Source organism: Anopheles coluzzii, chromosome 2 (assembly GCF_943734685.1).
Source record: "Anopheles coluzzii chromosome 2, AcolN3, whole genome shotgun sequence".
Taxonomy (NCBI): Eukaryota; Metazoa; Arthropoda; class Insecta; order Diptera; family Culicidae; genus Anopheles; species Anopheles coluzzii.
In genome coordinates, this window is record NC_064670.1 from 49,237,158 (window position 1) to 49,259,204 (window position 22,047).

Below are 22,047 nucleotides of genomic sequence, written 5' to 3' on the forward strand. Positions count from 1 at the left end.
AACGCGTTGATACTATAATCTTTCTCTCGACCAATCGCGTGACGACACGTCTCGCCGCCACGTGTAATGCAAGAGGAATGCGATCTCTAACGTCCGGTGAGAGAGTGATCAAAGGATCAAGCAACGGGAGATCGTTCTCTTTCGTTCGAAGGCCATCGGGTCGTGAAGACGTGTTCGCGAGTGATATCTATATTAAAATAAATCTCGCAGTGAATTCGCAAAAATATACTATTGTGATTAATCGCACAATTTAGTGAAAGAAAGTACCTAATTCGTGAGGAAATATTCGTGTCGCGGCTTCGTGCAAAAATAGTTCCGTTATTGTCATTCTAGGCTCATAGATATCGTAAGCTGAATTTAGTAAACGGCACTTACAAAGAAGGGGGTTGCGAGAGCCAAAGATTGTCCGGGTTTCAGCAACTGCTAGCATTGGCCAGCGACGGAGTATTCTGGCAGGAACATAGAGGTGAATCCTTGAAAGCAGCTCGAGACAGTCGATGGTTCCGTTTAAGATTCCCGTGATAAATGCCAGTCTGGCGTGCTCAACACGTTCGGTGAGGTGCGGGATTCCCAGCAGCAAACACCTAGCCCTGTAGTCGAGACGACGCGGCGAAGCGCATTGCTTTCCGTTGGATGGAATGTTTTTATGTGCGTGCCAGGACGTGGAAAGCAATAGGATATGTTAAAATACTATAAACCTTTTCAATTTGAAACGTTCTCTACAAGTGTCCATTTTACCCTACATAGTGTCCATCTTTGCCATATGAAATCCGTCCGTCTTACTCAAATATTTTAAAACTGCACAAAAAATAAGGTTTTGATTCTTGAAAAAAACATAAATGTGGATAGAAAGTGAAAAATTTCACCACATTTTCTGATAAAACATGAGTGTAAGATAAATTATGCATATTTTCATGGTCATTAAATTGATAAATTTCTAGATTTTTACCATTTCCTGAATGTGTCCGTCCTTACCTACCGTCCTCTAATTAATTAAAAGAAACCTTTATCTAGATGTATTTTTGTCTAATTTGGAATTGTTTAAAGCATTTTTTTACGTATTTTTATACACGTTCAACCTAGTATGAACGGAATAAAGATAAATATACAGGAAGCAATTGGCCTTAGAACGAAATCTATCGATACACGATGTAATTAAAATACGGTTAAAGGCGTAATAATGTGAATCGAAATAAAATGATGTAAAATAGCAGTTTATTATTATTATTTTTATTATGTTTTACTACATTCACATCTCCTTACGTTCCTTCTTTGGCAAAACAACCGTTGTCGGTCAGTAATATAACCACAAAATAGTCCACTATGATTTGAATAAAAAACATACTACTTTAAATCTGCAGGTGTAGGCTAAGGAATTTAGTAAATGAATTATATGAATTTAAGATATATTTATATACATGTTTTCCTTTTTTTACTTCATTGTAGACTGATTATGAAGTTAGCGTGAACATGTTCAAAGAACGCACAATTTGAGTTTGATTTTTAATTCTTAATTAACTAGAAAAGATTTTTGTGTAATTTATACACATTCAACGGTTACTTTTCGAACGTCATTTTTAGTTGTGCAATTGATCAAGAATTTTCTGTGCTGCACTTGATAATAGAACAAAGAACGTATATGTTTTGAGTGAAATTAAAATTAAGGATCCTCAAATATGTAGTGAAATTAATAAAACATAGTAATTTTAAATGATAAAAAAATTATTACTATTACGATTATTAGGATCAAATGGATCAAAGGATAGGAATTTAAAAAAAAAAAACATCAAACACAATCTTTTTTGGTGCTTCCGTTAGTCTACGTGAGAGAATCGTGTATGTATTATTCTAACTGAGATTGACGTAAGGTTCGTTTGTAAAGGACTGTACTTTTAGGAGTAAATTTAGCTGACCCTTGTCAAATGATTGGTCAAATTGCGAACAAACCAGTTTGGGTCAAAAGGTTTACTGTCTAGCAATGGGTTGTTCGTCAATATTCTGTTCTTAGCTTCACATGACATTCGTACTACATCATCATTCCAACGGAATGGGATTTACTGGAAGGAACAGGCCAGGACAATCAACCTTCCATAATATTTCATTTACAATCAAAATGCGCACATGTACGCAGCATTTATGTAAAGGGCTCGTTGGAGCTTTTACGACAACGACTATTTATTGTCACGCTGCGCTGCGTTGTTTTCTTTTCTATTGTAATTCAAGCGTTTACCCCATTTTTAAACTTGTTCCATTTCAGCGCAACATAAACCAATCAAATAAAACTCTCATCAGCTCATCCATTCTGCAAGCCCTGTTCACTGTTTTGCTCATTTTGGTCCCAAGGCAACACACAAAGGACAAGTTTATCTTTTCGGTATCTTGTGTTCATTCGAAAATGTCTTGTGCCCTACAGATTGATAGGTTGGGTTGTCATCATTTCCGAAAACATGCACAACTCGCTGTTCAACTTAACCGAACACTGCCACATAACCGCCGGCGTGTAGTATGTGCATGGAGGAAGTGGTATTATTTTAGGTCATGATACGAACCAGATGCGCACAAATACCATCTTGGTAGTCAGAACCCAGAGCGCCTGAAGGTTTTTGTAGTGTTTGTCTAGTCTGCTACAACTGCTGATTGATGCTAATCTTGTAGTACGCAAGAGGATAATATTTATGCAGGGATTTTTGCTTACGCGCGTACTGTACCGACAAGTGGCAATAGAGGTGTGTTTATGCCAGTGTGTTTAATGGAGGTAAGGAAGAATAGGTCTCTACCTTTATTGCGTAAATTAAACGAAAGCAATTTCATGTTTTCCTTTGCAATGTACATCGGTTTAAGTTTGTTTCTCATTTTTTATGCTTTTATCCTTCTTATTATAAGTTAATCTGCAATGTATGATAATATTCTTTTAATACGCATTACTTGTTACAACATCTTAGATAAACGGATTAAAGATTTATGGAAAGCTTTAGCATATAAAAAATGGCACTGCATGGAAGCATAATTCTGTGTTAAATAAATTAAAATATAGTAATTCTTGTAGATGTTTAAAAAAATGCTTGGTTTTATCTATTCCGTTTTAAATTATTACACAATTATTTCCTCATTTTTCTTTTCATGTCAGCATGAGATATAATGTTTCTTAATGCAATGCAAAAAAAAAGGAAACACTCCTGTTAGTACGTCTTCAACCCAACTTCCACAACGCCTGTTACGCATAACATTAATCCGTGGAGACTTTGCTCCCGGTTCCGCGAAATCACAAACCATTTGCCCCCTTTAACGAGGGGTCGTATTTCTTAAAGCTCATCTGGTGGCAGTGACAAAAGACAGCGGTGGGGCAAACAGTCACGGAAAACACAAGCTCCCGGGACACCGAACGTACAAGGTCGTGATTAACGAACAGCCTTAGGACCGGTGCCGTGGCTCGGTGCCACCCTTTGGAAAAGCAATAAGCGTATGTGCTTACCCAATGTATCTTACTCATCCAGCTGCTATCCGAGTTTGTGTTGTCTTGTCAACCCGTCAGCGGCTCGGTTCGGTGGGTAGCAGCTCCATGCCGTTTCCATTTGACTCGCATCCACAGCACCGTTTCAGCGGTAGCGATCGCACTCGAACCGAGAGCATCAATCAGCTAGATCCTAAATCAGTTCACACACATCGTCGACACCGGCACACAGCTGGCCATATGGTGCCGGCTTGTGGTGCAGGATATTGAATCACAACTGTTGTAGTGTGGGTGTAGGTTTGTGGTGCAATCGATTTCTGATGCTACCGTCTGCGCATTGCGAAAGCGCAGCACAAAATAGTAGACCATGTGTTCGGGTACGTTCGGGTCGGACCATGCGTGTTTTGATAGCTGGTGCTAGCCGGGAGCAATGCGAGTCGACAGTGTGTACTGCACTCCTACCGACGGTTCAGTTGTGAACTGTCCGCGGCTCAGTACGGATGTGTTTTAGCGCAAATAAGAGATCCCCGGGGGTGCGTGAGTTTGTTGGTTCGATTTCAAGGTACAGTGACAAACGGAAAACGGACACAGCCAGTTTGAAGGCGTGAAGGACCAGGCTTCTCCATCGATGCACGCTGGGAGCGATTTATGAAAAGCCTCTGAGAACCGGTGGAATATTGTGGTTCTTCTGTGTGCTGTGTGTGTTATGTGAAAGTTTTTCTGGTGATTTGATTCAAACGCCACTTGACCAGCAACGCTTCAATGCTATCCGTCAAAGCGATTAATGTTAGCGAGTGGAAAAGCCCACAATACAAGCACCTAAGGTGAATTCGATACGTGCACGTGTGAGTTTAGTTGTTTAGTGTTCAAGTGTGCGGAATGCAGCTTTACGGCATGCTACAAATCGATCACACTTAATGTTAAAAAAGTTATAAAAGTGAAGACACAATAAGCGCTCATTAAGTGCGTATAAAAATCATGTAGCGTGCTAAAATGTGTGTTATTAATTTTCTTCTCCTACTCCGTACTGCCTATACAGCGGATAGAACCGTCATATGGTATGCGGTAGAGCATTCCATACCGTTCCCTTGTGGTGCTATAATTTGAAAAGTTTTATCATCCACCGACCGCAGTTCGCATCCAACGCCGCCTGGGCGTTTCGCGACTAGTAAAGTGTTTTTGTTTTCTTTGGCCTGCAAAGGAGGACAAATACCGAAAATTCTACCACAGCGTGGGGCCACATGTGTCCACCAAAACAGGGGCTCAGTGTAACCATCAGCTAGCCACGAGGTGTAAAAGAAATATCAAACCGAGGGCAGAAAAACAAACGCGTAACAATTTGCTGGTGAAATTTATATTTTGTGCAGTGAACACCAGAACACAACGTGTTCATGCTTGCAATGATACGGCACTTCCGGCCCGCACCATGTACGGCACGACATGGTCCAGTACCATCCAACCGAGGCGTGCCCTGGTGATGCTGCGCGACTGGAACTGCTCGCTGGTAAGGGGAAACTTTTGACACTTCTTTCGTGTTTCTTGTGTGCATACAGCAAACGCAATAATATCGGCATTATTAATGAACAGAACCACGATCAAAAGTGTATGGTTGCTCGTGTGCTTGTGTGTGTGTGTGTGTTTATGAGTGAGTCGGCATTTGTTGCCCAATGGTAGAGAAAAACATGCTAAATGATGCGTGGTGTGAACCGAAGGACTGAAATATCTTCACGCGCTGGGGAGGGAAAATCACAAAACAGCGCCCGGGAAGGAAAGCAACCGGGTTCAAAGGCAGTAGGGAAAAAGTTTGGTTCCTAGCAGGGGGCCAAAATCCGACACGCTTCCCTGGGAACGTGAGTTGACAGTTTGTCGGCCTCTTTATGGGTTGTTTGTTGTTTTCTGGTTATTGTCAAAAAAGCATCCTAAGCCTTCGGGGCCACTTTTCAACAGGGGCGCCGCCAGTGGAGCTGGAAATTCACATTTATTACCACAAGCAGGGGCTTTTTTTTTGGTTGGTTTTTACAAACGGGAAAGTGAGTGGCTTTTTATGGTTTGTAGGGGATCGTGCCAATTTCTTCGGTTCACGATGGAAGCCATAAAGACGAAGCTAATTAGTGGTTGGGATTTTTCGCAATAAATAGTTTGCCATTCTGTTTAATGACTTTGGATGATGGATTTTGTTGTGCGGCAATAATTTATATTTTTGTGCACTTTCCCTTGTTTTTCATTTGAGCCGATTAGATCGCCGTTTTTGGTGTTGCAAGCGATGCTGTAACCAGATGCTTTTGTTAATTGAAGCAGATGGTTATTTCTCTTCCAATTAAACAAAAAACGGGATGTCGCTGACTGTTTGCTAACAGAGAAAAATAAGTTATTTTTTTCAAATAAATTTATACATAAATTGATGTAGCCAACATAGCATCGGTGGATGATAGCGAGACTCGTTTCAAAAGAGGAAAAATGTAATCAAAACCTTAACAACAGTCATTACACCATTTATATTGCGTGAAATTGTAGACCACACCCTACAACCACGCTCGCCTGTGTAATTTTGCGTGAAATATTTACGAGCCTTTCAATTTAAAGTATTAACAGATTTCTTCTTTGCTTGCGTCAGAATACGAATGCGTTTCGCATAATACGCATTTTCCGCTGTGCCGTTGAGAATGTTTGCGCGACTTGCTTAAAATTAGTATTTTGAATAAATTCCATCCACCCTCAACACAACTTTCTCAAGATGCTGTTTTTTTTAATCTCATTCCGCTTTCCCCTTGTCCTGTGCCTTCGATATCAACAGTTTGATCAGGCACGGTTCGCTTCAGACACACGGGACCAAACCGGTAGCATCCGCTGGAATCATCCTCCCTGTGTCTCCTGGCACTCCTCGGCCACCCGGCTCGGGACGAGGAAAGTTACGAAAGCCATAAATTTCCTTGTCGAAACCGAGGCGAGATTGCTTTTTGTCACCGCAGCATTTGCTCCGTGACCCCGGCGACACTCGGCCGGATTCCCGAGCATTGTTTGGAAAAGATGGGAAGGCGGCGATCGAGCGGGAAGCTTTTTTCCATTCTTATCCGACAATATTACGGGTGTCGGTTGTCTGATTGTATTTACGAGAGCGTTTGAGCGCCTTGAAGTACTCCGTATATGCTCGGGCTGGTGAGGTGGGTTGGGGTGTGATATAATTTGTTAAATGCAGATTGATGATGAAACTCGGTAATGCTGATGTATCGTACGGGGATCGGACCAGCGCTTAGTAGGTTGGCGACGTGTGGGGAGATTTTGTAAAGTTGGTAATGGAGGAAAATTTAATTAAGCGATTTGCGTCCCAGAGCTCCATTCGTGCGGGATGGATCGAACGGAAGTGCAGGCGAGCAAGGAAGCGAAGATAAAAGTTGGAGATGTTTTGTCTTTGGAAACTAGTGAACTTCCGTACACTGTCATCTCGATATGCAAAAAGCACACCAGGATCATCTGGGAAGGGTAGCTCAGCATGATCGGTTGTAAGCAATGGTAACGTAAGCAATACAGCACTAACACTGCTTACAGTTTGCCTATCATGTTTGAGAATGATGCAGCATGTAGCATGAAATGTTGGTAAATTGAATTTTTAGTCAATTTTGTGGACATCGTTTCCATGTTGGAAGACATGTAAAACTACATTAAAAATATACTGCATCATAACTGATGAATAATTTATAAGTGTTATGAAAAGGTATTTCAGCCATGTGAGATAGAATGCTTGTACCAACATCATGTTACAGCAAAAGCCCTCAATGTCGGCAAAATTGAATGACACGAGCAAAGTTATGTGCTAGTGAGGTATAAATGCGCTCGATACTAGAATGTGTTGTACCAATACAAGCACAGGCACGGTAAGCTAGATAACAATAAGCAGTTTTTGTTTTTGTTACGTTCCTAGCTACGTCGTTAATATTTCCAAGCCACATTTCGGAAAATATTCAAAGATAAAAAAGTCAACGTAACATCTGTGGCACCTTTTGTCAGAAAATGAAAACCATGCGATCTGCTCATGAGTTTAAAAAAAATTATTTTTGAATACAAAGTATCCTAAGTTTTGAGTCATAAATGGATTTTACAAAGGTCCATGAACTGGTTTGGCGCAAAACTGAGCAGTAAAATAAACGACCAATGTTTAATGTCCTCTACTATCAAAATGAACAATGTGGTTCTTCTTTATTATTTAAGGATCTTCTTTATGGTCGGAATTTAAAGCATATTTAAAGCTTCATATCTCTATTGCTTTATGCAAGGATCAAACCACATCGTACCATTTCCGAGAAGGCAGTCAAACATGGTTTGCAATTTACGGGCAATCTGCAAGCTCTTTTTTAGCCCTTTTTCCATACCTTTCGCCTTTCGCACAAACTATAACATAATAAAACGGTACAGCCAGAAAAAAAAAACGCACACCAAAACGATGAACCAAACATGAATAGTTTAAACCGTCCCTACCGCAGTGAAGAAATATAAGCCATAATCGTCTCCGGCAGCGCATAATCGTTAAAAATGGCTTGTTCGATAACCAGGCTGCCAATGACGGTTTACTGTTCGATGGTCCGCCTTCTCCGCACCATCATTCGCCGGCGTGCAAATGTGTGTGGTCCATCAGGAGTAGCTCAACATGTATCGGTGGTGGTCCCCGGAATAGCGGTAGAACAAAATCCGAATGCACTCGGCGAAGGCACGCGTCGAGATCGGATGGTAAAATTTATATACCGGCAGCTGATTGAATTGTTATGGCGTGCGGTTATTCAACAAACTTTCCAGATTCGGAACGGAAGCGTGGGGCGTACGGTTTGGTCTCTTTTTCTATCGTGTATCGTTTTTTCCGCTCTTCATGGTCGATGTTAAAATTTACGGCTTAATATGGTAGCATGTTTTCCAGCACGGCGCACCGATAAGCCTTTCCCAATATCAAACATGGAGCCAAGGGCGGGAAGAGTTTCGGCACAGTTTTATTTACGGCCCGGTCGATTTTCATACAGGCTTTATGGCACGAACGAAATTTGTGTAATTTTGTAAGCTGTAAAAGTCAGCTCGCCGGTCAGGTTTGGTCGATTCGTGGCATGGCGACCGATGCGAAACATTGCAGAAAGAAGCGCTGACTGTCAATGGTTTAACCGTTTTATTGCAAACGTTCAGCGAAGTTTTGCCACACAAAGTGTGGGCGAGTTTCATGAAGTCGAAATATTTGTGATACTAAATTGTTCGTCATTGTTGGATGGGTTCTACCGTTGAAGTAGACTACCGACTAAGTGCTACCGTTTTTGAGGTAGACGGATTTGAGCGATATTAACCGGGAGGAAGTTTTATGTAAAAAAACCTCTAAAACAAACATGGTTTACCGTTTGATTGTTTAGCAAGAGCAAAGCAGAAACAAAATCTTGGATTTTTAGTTTTTTTGTAAAACAGTTGGTTTATTTCGGTTAATGTTTAATATGTATGCTATTTAACAAATTTAAAGGTAAAAAAATCTTTTTGATCTATTGGGCGAAACTCTTCTCTCGCTGTTTTAAGAATGGAATTTCATATTTTTTAATAGATTATGGAAATATTCTCAATTTTGGGTTGATTTAATTTCACAAAAAAGTTTCTTTGATTACTGGTTTCAAAACAGCAAGAAAAATAGTGAATCAAACATTCCCTACAAACATTTGTAGCTGCTAAACTTTCATCATTAATTTATCATTGAAGAATGTTATTAAGCAAACGTATTAAGCAAAAAATATATATGTCGTAACTGCAGAGCACTTAAAATTAAATTAATGTTAATATTGTGGAAATAACTTTCCTGCAACCTTTCTGCACAAGGTTATTATGTATATAATTTAATTTAAAATATATTCTTCAATTTCGTTGCGTAGCCATTTTACGTTACGCTTAGGTGACACCCCTTTTTTGTATTGCTATTTTGAGTAGTACTTGCTATATTTGTAGCCAAACGTGATTAAATAATTTATGCTTATGATTAAGACTTAAATACATTAGCAGGCTTATCGTTTTATGTTAACTCCAATTCAATCCAAATCCCATGTTGTTGATTCAATGTCTGTGTGATCCAACATGTGACTACATTATTTCAAAGGATCACCAGTGAAATGTCTCGTCTCTCGTGAGGGATTCTGTCATTCTGCTTATCAGCAATCTGGTTGTTGACGTTTTAATTTTCGTTGAAAAACAGACAAAAGTTCTCAAGCACAATATACTCTTGCAAGGAAAAAAAAACATTTATGTTTGTGACAGCATATACCATGCTGTTTTTTGACATATCCAGACGAAAAAAGAACATTTTAATAAAAAGATCTCACGCACACCGGATCCTATCGGAATAGACGTACGTTATAAACGAACGCACAAGTGTTCTTGTGACGAAGGATGGAAGGACAACATAAAGCAACGGTGAACCTTTTTGCCCTTTCTCAGTCTAGGACTCTTTTTTAGCAAACCACGAACGCAGTGTGCGCTTGAGAACGGGCCATCGATTATGGTACGCATCGTTTAGTAGGATCGGAGCGAATATAAAACGCCACGACCATGTTGAAAGGTCCATAAAAATTGTACCCACACCTTATCGCAGGATTCCACTCAATCTGGCAGTCGGTTTTATGTGGTTGCGTCTTTCTCCTTTGTCCCATTAGCGCGTGCCAGGAGTACGAACTTCCGGTAGATGCTAGTGCTCTCAGATCGATAGACGGGGAGGGCAGTGGATGTGCCGTATTCACCACATCATCGTAGCTCCCCGTGCCGGGATAATCGATTTCTAATCGAACGGCTCGTAAATTGCCGCTCGAATACTGATTATCTCAGCGAAATCACTACACAGTACATAACCGTTTTGTCTTCTTTTACGAGCGAATGCGAGAAGAAAGGAACAGTGAACGATCCAACTGGCGAGCTGGTGGGCTGTAATAGCAATAGCCGGCGTAGTTAGTACTTCCTTTCAACAAGAAGCTGCAATCAGAAAATCAGATTTGCTGGGAATGTGTATAGATTGATGGTGGAGAAAGCATGGCATGAGTGTTTGCACAGTTGGTGCAAGGAGGTTTACTGCACTATTTACACACAATAGCAAGACGAGAGTTTGATCAGAAAGTAACGACGCATTAGCATTACGAAGTTATAGTGCTTTGAAAGATAAACATGAATGGAGAAGGTACAATTAATGTACACCGAAGAGAGTTGATAAAGTCATTTTAATTACATTCCAAAAAAACAATGGAGGAGTCTGCTCCTCATTACTATTCACCATTAGTAGTTAATGGTTATATTTAGACATTGGTATTTGCAATTTTAGTATGCATCTCCCAAATAATAACGATGATCTCCCAAACAACAAGATTTAAACGTAATAAGAGTTGAGAAAATGGCTTTTTAATGCTTAGGTTAATGCTACTATTAATTTAAAAAGCAGTTAGCATGCCTTCTTTTAACTTTACCGTTGTGAATTGGCTTAGGATTAAAATTTGAAATTTATTATATAAACATGAACTTGTGACAACATTGAATTGTTGGAAATAAAAGCATACTTAACAAACTTTAATTAAACAAAATAAACTATTTTACCGTTACATAACTTTCAAAACAGTAAGATATGCAGTGCTATAAAACTTTAATTTTTCAATCAATTACCCCTTCACGATTGTAGTCAGTTTTTTGTATGGAGTTTGCCAATTGGAGGCTGAAATCATTTAAACACTCCATGCAAAACCACACATAAAACAAGCCTGCAATTTTCATTCCAGATTATTCTAGCCTCAAAGCTAAAATTAGATTCGAGTACCTGCTTGAAAAGTGGCAAAACAAGGTGGTGTATACAATTATCCCAATGTGCATTAAAGAGATCTGGTGATGGAATCCAGAATCAAAGTGTATGTAGTCCAGATGGTATCATAGCATGTTTTTATAACCAAATTTGAACATCACTTTACAATGACAAGATGGGTGAAAACTTTTGTTCAAACAAGCTTTCTGGAGGCTTGACGAATACACAAAACACTCTTGAAATCTTCATTCAGAAACAGAAGCGATAAAAATCAGCCTTCTAAACTCATGCACCTTGTGATAAGCCCACCTGTATAATATACCCACTTAGATAGCTGCTCGAAAACTGCTATACAATGCAAGCAGCTGACAGACTGTTTCAGCCCACGAACTTACAACGGAAAGGGCCCCAATGATGGAAATAAATTTAAAAGATACTCTATAGAATATTATTAAAATCTCCATTCGACATTAAGTATAGCATGGCTGAGAGAAATACTCATTTAGGGTTTACCCAATTAGTTTGAGCTTGATACATGCCAAAAAGAGGTGACGAGGAAAATAAATCAAACAAGTTTGCATATCGTTTGTCTATGTACAATTCTTCTTCTTTGGCACAACAACCGATGTCGGTCAAAGTCTAGGCCTAGGCCGAGGGCAAAGGGGTTAAAAGTTTTGCTTGCACAATTACTAACTATACAGCTATATCACAACAGTAGGCAATGTTTTACGGTTTTGTATGAGATAATCAGAATTTATGTGAATGCATATGCTTTACAAAATGCATAGCTTCAGCGTATCCTCATTCACTATAATGTAGAATGTAAGAAACTTTCCTTCTATTGTAGATTTTGTCTGCTCCTGGTACAATAACCAGTAAAATGGAATTTTATTCAAATGGATGCGAGAATGAAAGATGATAAAAATGGCATTACCTGTACGTGATGCAGCAATTTCTGCTAGTCTGTGCTGCACGACTGCGAAGGTATAGATACGCGGGATTAGTATTATTGGCCGAACACGTACACGGATAAATCACTAATACGATTCCATCTTTCCGCATAGGTTGAAGTAATACCGTGTCGATATGAGTAATGATGCTATTTATTTGCGCCACCATGCGATAAACGGGCACGTCTTGGCACCTGGCAACACACAAGCACTTGTGTGTGGACCTAACGGGTGGGCGAATGCTGGTAGTGCTATAAAATTCCACCAAGGAAGGTGTAGAAGTGCATTATGATGGATTAAATATTAAAGTTTCTGCAAAGTAGCATTGGGCGGATCACCGGGTTAACAGTCGACTGCCTTCTATAGAACGTGGCTGTTGTCGATGGTTTTATAAGGTTTTATGAAAGCTGGTATGAACTTTGCTCAGTTATCGATAATGGTAGGACTAGTGATAGAGAAATTGCTCACATGTTCCATGCTGTATAGGTTTTTATTCGTCAAAAATCAAGCCTCGTCAAGCATATTGTATGGCTGTGCATTATGGAGTTTAAATTTGGTAATGTGGTAAGGTGTATTATTCAAAGTTTATTTTTTACAAGACATCAAATTGAAGTAGGTGAAAACATGATATACAACAAACGTATTCAATTGGTTTAAAACGGGAGGATTGAATTCTTTACTCATTTCTACCATTTTAATTTAATTTTGAATGAAACTAGCAATAAACCTCACATTTTTAAGATAATTTATTGTGATTAAAGTGTAGTGGACTAAAAACGTGTTTTCAAATTTAAATTCTATTGCATTCAATTCGTAAAAAATATAATCATGTTCAGAAATGGAATGCGAACGCTAGAAATGATCGCTTAGCGCACAACAATGAAGCCAATTATGGCATTCTTCAAATTTTAAATACCGAGAAGTAATGCCATTTAGCTGGCACCATATTTTTCCACGTACTCCACGTACAAATAACGTCTAATTGCCATTCATGCGAACCATTTTTGTCTTCCCTGTTTTCCAGAACGATGCCCCGTGTGTGAGACCAATCGCTTTCGGCCAACGGTTCCCCAGCAGGACGCATGAAAGCGATTCCAATTTCCAACCATTGATATGATAATACGTATTATCCTTCTTTTCGGTCGGGATTATCTACGACGCACCTGGTTGACTGGCAGCTTGAAGCACGAATAAAGCGTGACCGAGCCAAAACGTAGAAAACAAAAACAAAAATATTGCAATAAATCATACCCAACGAAAATCTAAAAAAAGAGTCCAAACCATCCCTCGACAAAACCAAGCAAACAGCAGAAGCGACAAGGCAACGCACAAGAAAAAAAGGCACAACTGTCATCCACCATGGAATCCGTACTGACCCGCTTCAATCTCACGCTCGACAATATGACAACGTTAAGCTCCAACATACGCCAGGGGCTTATCGAGCAGTACAGCAACAATCGGAAGGTGGCCGATCCCTGGTACCATATCCTGATCATCATGTACGGTACGCTGATCGTGTTCGGCGCTACAGGGAACAGTCTGGTGGTGTTGGCCGTCGCCCGCAAGCCACAGATGCGAACCGCTCGCAACATGTTCATCGTGAATTTGGCCGTTTCCGGTAGGTTTGGGGAGATTTCAGGGTGATTTCAGAAAATACATTCCGTTTAGATGGTTCTGAAGGATTTCGTTTTGCTTGGTCCTTCATTCGGGGGGGTGGTTGCCAAAATCTTGAAATGTCATTTCAAAGCATACACATTCGCAGAAAATTGCCTACATTTCCATTCGTAAATATGCAAATGAATCCCGATTGTTGCGTTGGTAGCTAGCTGCTTGGAGAAAGTTTCTTATCGGGTTATTTACATTCCTATTTTGTAGCAATGGTGGTTACGGGAAATGGGAGCTAGATTTTGGTTTCTGACGATAAGCTACTTTATTGCAAATCGATGAATTGGCTAAGAAAAAAAGGTTCGAAAGGATGGAAAGGAAAGAATATAAATATTGAACTACATAGAAAGGCGTGCTTTAAGCGAAGAAACCTTTTATTGCTTAAGGAGTATGTACTTTTCAAATGTTGGCAAATTTTTGAACAATATACTTCAAGTCACTAATTACTTATGACTTAATAGCACAAGCTATGCAATGACTGAATAATTGCTAATCATAACTGATTAACTAGCTTAATATAGTAGTTACTGAAATTTGGTGTGCCTGGTTGGTTATTCAAAACGTCAAGAAATAGTGCAGATCGAAATTTCAGATACATTTTATAAAATTTCTATACTGCAATTCCTGACAGTATTATTTCTTAACTTATTAATAGATTGGGTTATTTTCAGTTGAACTTCTGGAAGCATTTTAAAAAATTGTTGAATGTGTTTGATTTTTGATATTTTTTGATGTATTTATAAAGCCCGCGTTAGAACCCCAGTGATATTGAACGTGCAATTATAGTTTTTTTTTGCTATGCTTCAATAATTATTGTATCAGGATATAGCTTATCTTACACCAAAAGAAAGGATTTTCTATTCCCCAACTATCTAGATCAGTGGTTTTCAACTTTTTCCAGCTTTTCCCCCCTATGTAAGGTGCATGTAGTATTTCATTTCCCACTCACAAGTTCATGAGCAAGGGGAGCTAAATCCATGGTATTTAGCTAATTTATAGTTCCTTCCTTGCGGGAAATTCCCCACCGGTTGAAAATCGCTTATCTAGGCTATAAACCATATTGAATTGATACATTAAATTCATTTCCTTGTGATTCCCCGCTTTGGTAACAGTACAAAAATAATGGCCAGCTGGGAATCGCATGGAAATGTATTTAATTTATTATTTCAATATGTTTTACAGACAAAAAAGTTGGGGAATTGATTATCCTTTCTTTTGGTGTACGATAAGCCATATTCTGATAAATAATCAATTAAATATAGCAAAAAACCTAAATTTCATGTTCACTTTCACACAAGGTGTAAAGCGACCTTAAGCTTGTTTACTTACTATTGTACTATTAAAACAATAAAGACGAGATGATCCTTGAGATTTGTTATGCCAATCAGCCATATTATTAGAATATTAGTAGAATCAATATAAACAGCGATGTCTGACTGATTGCAACGAATTTAAAATATGTTTTGTGTGGTCAGTTTGTGTTACAAGAATTACCATTAAATTTTTGTCGGTCTGGTGATCGTCAACTGATACGACTGAACAACATGCCCGTCATGGGTTGAAGGCCTGAATGGACCGTGTCCCCATACGTCGGACTGACTATCCTGATATGGGTAATTAATAAGTCTCTGAAATCGCCAAGTCCACTAGGTGTAAATACAGGCCTTGACCAACAACGATTGTTGTGTCAAAGAAAAAAAAATAAATGTTTATGTTTTTTATTTTTGTTAAAGTATGTTCAAGTAATAATAAGAGAATAAAAAGTCTTTTACTATAAGAGTTTACAATTTTAAGAACAATTGGTAAATGCATTCTACCATAATAATGAAGTTTTAAAATGGAAACTGTGTGAATGTGAAATATTGCTAGTGCTCTTTGATTTAAAGGCTAGTTTAAGGATTGTTGTTTCATTTATGTTGTATGTACATCACTGATGACAATGATCGACACATTGTATTCAATTTAATTAGAGATTTTAACATTGATTTTGCACTGGAATCCTATTATTTATATTTGTATGCATCACACAAATAAGCTTTTTGTTGTGGTGATAGTATTCGTTTTTTAAAAGCGTGACTGGACGAATAGGTTTTGCTTCTGCACTGAACTTTTTGTGTGCGTGATGTCGAGGCAAAAAAATATATTAAACCCAATTACTTTAATTAATAAGGCAGATGAAAAGGTACATAACTATAATGAGAGGTCAAGGATTAAAATGTTTACGAAGCACCTTATTCATCATCTGCAATTATGGGTTATAATTAAATCATTGAAGCATTCTGATAATATCATTGTGTCCGTATCTACAGATCTACTACTGTGCCTAGTGACGATGCCACTGACGCTGGTGGAAATTCTCACCAAATACTGGCCGATGGGTCGGTTACCATTTTTATGCAAATCGATCGGCACACTACAAGCTACCAGCATATTCGTGTCAACCATATCCATCACTGCGATCGCATTAGATAGGTATCAAGTGAGTAAGCCCGCAATCGTAAATATGAGACTCTGTATTTGTCAACTGGTTGCCGGTCTTGGTGGCACATTCCTTTTCCCTTTCATTTTCATTTACAGGTTATAGTTTATCCGACTCGCGACAGCCTACAGCTGATGGGTGCAATCGCTATCTTGACCGGTATCTGGATCATCTCCATAGTGCTAGCTTCGCCGATGTTTATCATCCGGCAACTAATCCACTACGACGTCAATCTGCCCAGCCTCGGGATCGAGTACGTGTCGTACTGCATCGAGGACTGGCCGATTGCATACGGCCGTGTGTACTATTCGGCATTCACTCTCTGCGTGCAGTACGTGCTACCCATTCTGATCGTGTCGATGGCATACCTGCGCATCTATCTAAAGCTAAAGCACCGGCTAGTGGTCGGCACGGCCAGCGGGAAGCCCGGCGAAGCGAAACCCGTGCGGGAGCGGGAACGTGGCCGGCGGATGCAACGCACCAACTATCTGCTGATCAGCATTGCGCTAATCTTTGGCGTTTCCTGGCTACCACTCAATCTGTTCAATCTGTTCGCCGACCTGTACGTGCACTCGATCACGCAGGACATTATGGTGGCGTACGCAATCTGTCACATGGCTGGCATGAGCTCGGCCTGCTCCAATCCACTGCTGTACGGCTGGTTGAATGACAATTTTCGGAAAGAGTTCAACGAACTGCTCTGCCGGACGTCGGCGGGCGGCCCGGGCCACGGATCGGGCGGTCACTCGAACGGAAGCCGAGCGAATGGAGGAGCTGCCACGGTTGGACGAACGCGAGCTGCTCGAACTGCGACCGACGGTGGACCTGACGACCGGACGCTGCCAGAACTAACGCAGGTGCGCGACCGTCATGCGGCAGCACTGCTGCACGACTCGGGCATTACCGAGAACGGTGACCATACTGAGCTGACCGAGCTGATGTCCTGATGTCCCGACTCCCGATACTGAACGCCGCAGGACTTTCGTGGTCCGAGGTACCGTGGAGGTTTGCCTATTCCACTGTGAATATTTTACCTTTTCCTTTCCGCTTTCCTATCTTTTGCTCTTACGCTCATATGTTTGCTACTTTCGGTGTTGCAAAATAGTTGACTCGTAAATGTTTGCGGATTCTTTATCATGTGTAGTGACGTGTTGCTCTAAAAGATTATTGGAAAAGACTCTTTTCCAAGAATTAAAGCTTTTAAATTTAATCGTATGGCAGACTCATCAACTTTCGTAAAGCCGATTGTGAATGGTTTCGTTTCCGGCATATAATAATGAACGATTTGCGCGTTCAGCTACGCGGTAGAAACTAGTTTCCTAGTCCTTATAAAGCCGAAATAGCTGAGTATGTCGTAAGTATGAGGCAATCAATTCCAGAATCATGCACATACAATTTTGTACGAGTTATTTATCAAATCGTGTACAAAATATATTTTGTTATACTTTGTACATGAAAAAGAAGGTAAAATATGATTCAAATAACTGTTCTATCATTTTGTATGCAATAGAATACATTTCGGTTACTGGCGAAGCTGTGATCATTGCTTGACTATGCACGAATGTTATTGGGATGTCACTTTTGCTGTTTCTGCTTGACATTTAACCGTCTTTTGATATCGAAGCTGTGCATTTTCTGTTGTGAGATATATCGCATATTGACTCGCTCGGTGGTACTCTACGGATCCGAGTATTGGACCATCCGAGCGGAGGATGCAAGCGCTCTGGGCGTAGCATGGAGTTTGGAGAAGAAGAATGAGCCCCAAGCTTGCTGCATCCTGTACAGCGATCCTAGCACCCTGACGGTGGCCAAGACATTCAGGATACGATGCATGCTCCAGCCATGAGGATGCCGGACTCATGCCCCACCAAGAAGGTGTTCGACAGCTGCGAACTCGATGGCGAACAGGTGAAGCGAAATCTGTTGGAGATCGGGTGTCTACACGGATTGGAGGCTGCTGCCAGGGACCGAGCATCCTGGAAAATAATTGTTGACCAAGCCATGTCACACCGATGTGCTCTATCGTGAGCAGGCCATCAAGAGAGAGATAATTTTCTGTAGTAAATGGTGTACAGATATTCCTCTGATGCACGCAATTAATGCGGACTGGAGGCAATCGTTTATCTCGAATATTCGCGTATTTCGAATTTATAGGTTATCAGTGAAATTATATCAAAATGTTGTGTAATTTTGCTTCAAGTGGTATATTTAAGCTACCAAATTAGTTAGTTGGACTGATTTCAACCAAACTACAAATTAGTTGGTTATTGGATGGTTTTTGAAATTTTACCAAAAGGGCATTATTTTAGATTTGACTATTGATGTGTAAAGTCAGCACATCAAAGAACTGTCAAATTTAAAATAGAGCGAATAACGAAATCACGTACATCGAGTACAGCGTATATCGAAGAAGGCCTGTATATTACAAACTGATTAGTTATGTTTGAAAAGTTACATTGAAATTGGCTTTACTGTTAAATACATATATTGATTCTTAAATTTATCAGGCAAACTATATTTCTTCAGATGCAGGGAAAGTTATGTCAGTTATGTTCGTTTATTCAACTAACAAAAGCGTAAATTATTACATTTGTATATTATTGTTAAATGGATTGCATCGAGAATTTCTACCCGAGCTTAAATACGGACAAAATCCCACCCACTCAATAAACAAATTTGATGTGATTCCTAATGGCATGGTACTGATATTATGCCGGTTCTGAATGACGAAAGATGAATTATTTCTCCATACCACATGTTCACAATCCATTATGAAAATTTGCGCCACAGCACCATTATGCAAAGTTTCAGCAAAAATGCATGTCATTTTTTGGGATGAAATATGAACGTTTCCGCTCCAATGCTCATTTTTGGCAAATGCATGGTGCTGCTACATCCTAAGATGCTTAGAGAGCAGCTGTGTCGTAAATTGTAAATTGACATAGAATCGGTTACGAGTGTAGTTGTGCAGCTGGGGTACATTGTTTGCGGTTGTGCTGCATTTCGTGTCGCCATGGTGCAATGTACGTTACGTTTCAATTTGATTGTAACCTTCGGTGAAAGCGGAAACTATTCATGTTATGCAGTTCCTAAACAGTTTTCTTTAGTTTGGTATTTATTCTGACTAAATCGACAACGTTGAGTATATTGTAGATTCAAATTCGTTGAATACACAGTTTGAAATCGTTGAGCTAACACGCATCTACAAAAGCGCTACAGATGTGATTAATGATACAGATGCAATGTGTTGGGCAAGCGTACGTATTTTAGCTATCACTTTTTGCTTACACCATTTCTATAAGCATTGAGAGCTGTTTGAGTAGGTTTACTGTAACTAAAATAGACAAATTACTCTCACCTGAATTTATTAATAGCTCGTGTAAAAGCCGCCCGTTCAGTCAACCAAAATGGAATACTTCTCACCTAAACGTTTCACTTCGTTTTTTATTTTCCTCCTAGCCGCAACAGCATCCCCCGAACCATTGGGTCAATCAAACGGAAGCACTAACAGACAACGAGGGGGAACGTCAGAAGCTATGCGGAACGAACGAATATCAGGATCACAAGCAGTAGGAAAGCTGCTCAAGCGTTAATGAACGCTGAAACGAAAACTGAAACGCCTAACATTATGCAACCCTCGTGCCTGGCTCGCTGGCCGGGATTGCCAGCCAATCAACGCTCCATTCAACGGTATACCGACTGCTGAGCTACCCTAGCCCAAGTGGAGCTGAGTTTACACGGGCCGTGGCCGCATCTGTCCAACCATGGTTTCCTTGGAGTACAACTTGAGCCCTAAAGATGAGTTTCGATGCTAATCAATCGAGCCTTTCCTTCCTTCCGGAACGCCGACACGTCGCGGTACACCTTTTCGAGATTGATCCCAGCGAAACGCATCGCTTCAAGCTGATACCATGGCAGCGTTACCGGGCGGGTAAATTTGGCTTCCACTTGCAGCAAGGCGCACACAGGTCTGGTGCAGCAGATCGTGTTATTAAGTTAGATGGAAATACTTTCGTTCGGCCTGCGCACATGAGCACTTCTGTTCGGGTTTACATCCCTCCCCGGTACTCATCGGTGCTACTAGACATTTCGTGAGAGATGCGACTATGCCTGTACATATAGCGATAGTAAGTCGAACGTGATATCGATAGTAAATATGAGTGACAATTCCACGCTCCAGTGTCGTTGCGTTGTGAATGCGAAACACCTGTTCAGCAAAATCGGGCTGCAGTTCGTTAAGGCTTGTTGGCCATGCGACGAGTAACGTTGTTTGGTCAACCGTTTTTTGTACAGTGTGAATATATGTCAGAGACGGAACTGTAGTGCGTGTTTCTCCATTCATCTAGCTAATACGGATGATAGGCGGGCTGTTGAATGCATCGTTTGAAGTATTTTGTACAAGAGCCAACATGTATTTTACACTCTGTTCATCGGTTGCCAACTGAAGAAAGATTCAAATATAGATATGTAACGGTTTCATTGTGAGTTTATTATTTGGTTTGAATCAATGATGTACTCATTAGTGCCCAAGCTGTGAGTTCTCCGGCGTTAGATGTTCATGATAACACTATCTTGGAAGAGCGTTTCGAATTGCACAGTCATCAGGTAAGAAGAGCTAGGTGTTTAACATAGCAGTCAAGCGGTAAGTATTCAAGCAATTGCTGTTGCAACAAGCCATGGAAAGATTTTATTGTACCGTTGGCCAGCTGCTGAAGTACTGATTGCGCAATTGACAGTAAGCTGCAGCCGGTTTACCCTTCAATTATTTCCATACTAACAAGCACCGCCACTGGCTTCGGCTATTGATTGATAATGTTGACATATAGCTGTCGACAGGAAGATTTACATCAAGGTGAGGGTTACATACATTTGATGACCGATAAAGCAGACGTGCGAATTCAACCGAGTCGGAAGTGGTTCAGTTGCGCGGAAGATGACAACAATAATCGTTTGGACTTATTGTGCACTGTGATCGACTCCTATAGAAGGCTGCGAGAGGTTATAGAGGCAGTTTTTTGTTTGATTTGTAAAATTAGTACCGTGCCACCGTTTGGTTTTGTTGCGGCCCATCTGGACGAAGGAAACTATCGTTGAATCACTAGTGAAAAGGTATAATGCCCTATGCAAATATGGTGCTTTTGTGTTCTACCCTGGTACTTATGGTACTTATGTTTTAATAGAAAGCCTTCCATTTCAATGCCACTAAACATAAAATAAAGTGGCATGAAATTTGATTGATGGATATTTTTATTTTAGCTATTTCAATCACTGATTTATGTTTCGATTGTTTGAGCAGTGTTTTAATCTTATTCAGTAATTACTGACATATTGAGTACCACCAGGAAGGTTTTTTTTTCTCATGTCGAGGAAATCAAAATTCTTAAAAAATAAACCTTTTATTCTAAAATAACGAGTAATAATATTCGTGTATTTGATAAAATTTTTGTTTGAGAAATGCTAATTTTGTTAGAATAAATAAGAAGAGATAAAGTACAGCATTGCTCAAAATTGGAAACGTTTTTATATTTGCTACATGCTACATGCTTTATAAAGCTACAAGTAAAGCTGTTTAGAAACAATTACTTTAGCGTATTGTGTGTTGGAGATGATAGAACATAAAACATTATAATATACATATATTATAGTATGTTTTAATTGCGTTGCTTGTATGACTAAGCAACACAATTAAAACATATTACTTAGCTCAGTGGTGTTCGAA

General features: G+C 39.9%; 1 protein-coding gene across 4 annotated transcripts; it reads left to right on the plus strand.

Moving 5' to 3' along the window:
- Positions 1 to 3,800: 3,800 nt before the first annotated feature.
- On the plus strand, positions 3,801 to 20,807 carry LOC120950736 (neuropeptide F receptor). Of its 4 annotated transcripts, none has more exons than XR_005751145.2 (5): positions 3,801 to 4,955; positions 13,209 to 13,802; positions 16,159 to 16,328; positions 16,427 to 17,333; positions 19,788 to 19,886. XR_005751145.2 is itself a non-coding variant. In XM_040368993.2 (5 exons), exons 2-4 carry the CDS (start codon positions 13,544 to 13,546, stop codon positions 17,273 to 17,275), a joined length of 1,278 nt encoding a protein of 425 aa, XP_040224927.1. In that variant the 5' UTR covers positions 3,803 to 4,955; positions 13,209 to 13,543; the 3' UTR covers positions 17,276 to 17,322; positions 19,788 to 19,878. The 4 variants fall into 4 exon arrangements, 2 of the variants coding, with proteins under 2 accessions (XP_040224927.1, XP_040224926.2); XR_005751146.2 differs by having other exon boundaries at positions 16,427 to 17,349; positions 19,788 to 19,874; XM_040368993.2 differs by having other exon boundaries at positions 3,803 to 4,955; positions 16,427 to 17,322; positions 19,788 to 19,878.
- Positions 20,808 to 22,047: the final 1,240 nt, after the last annotated feature.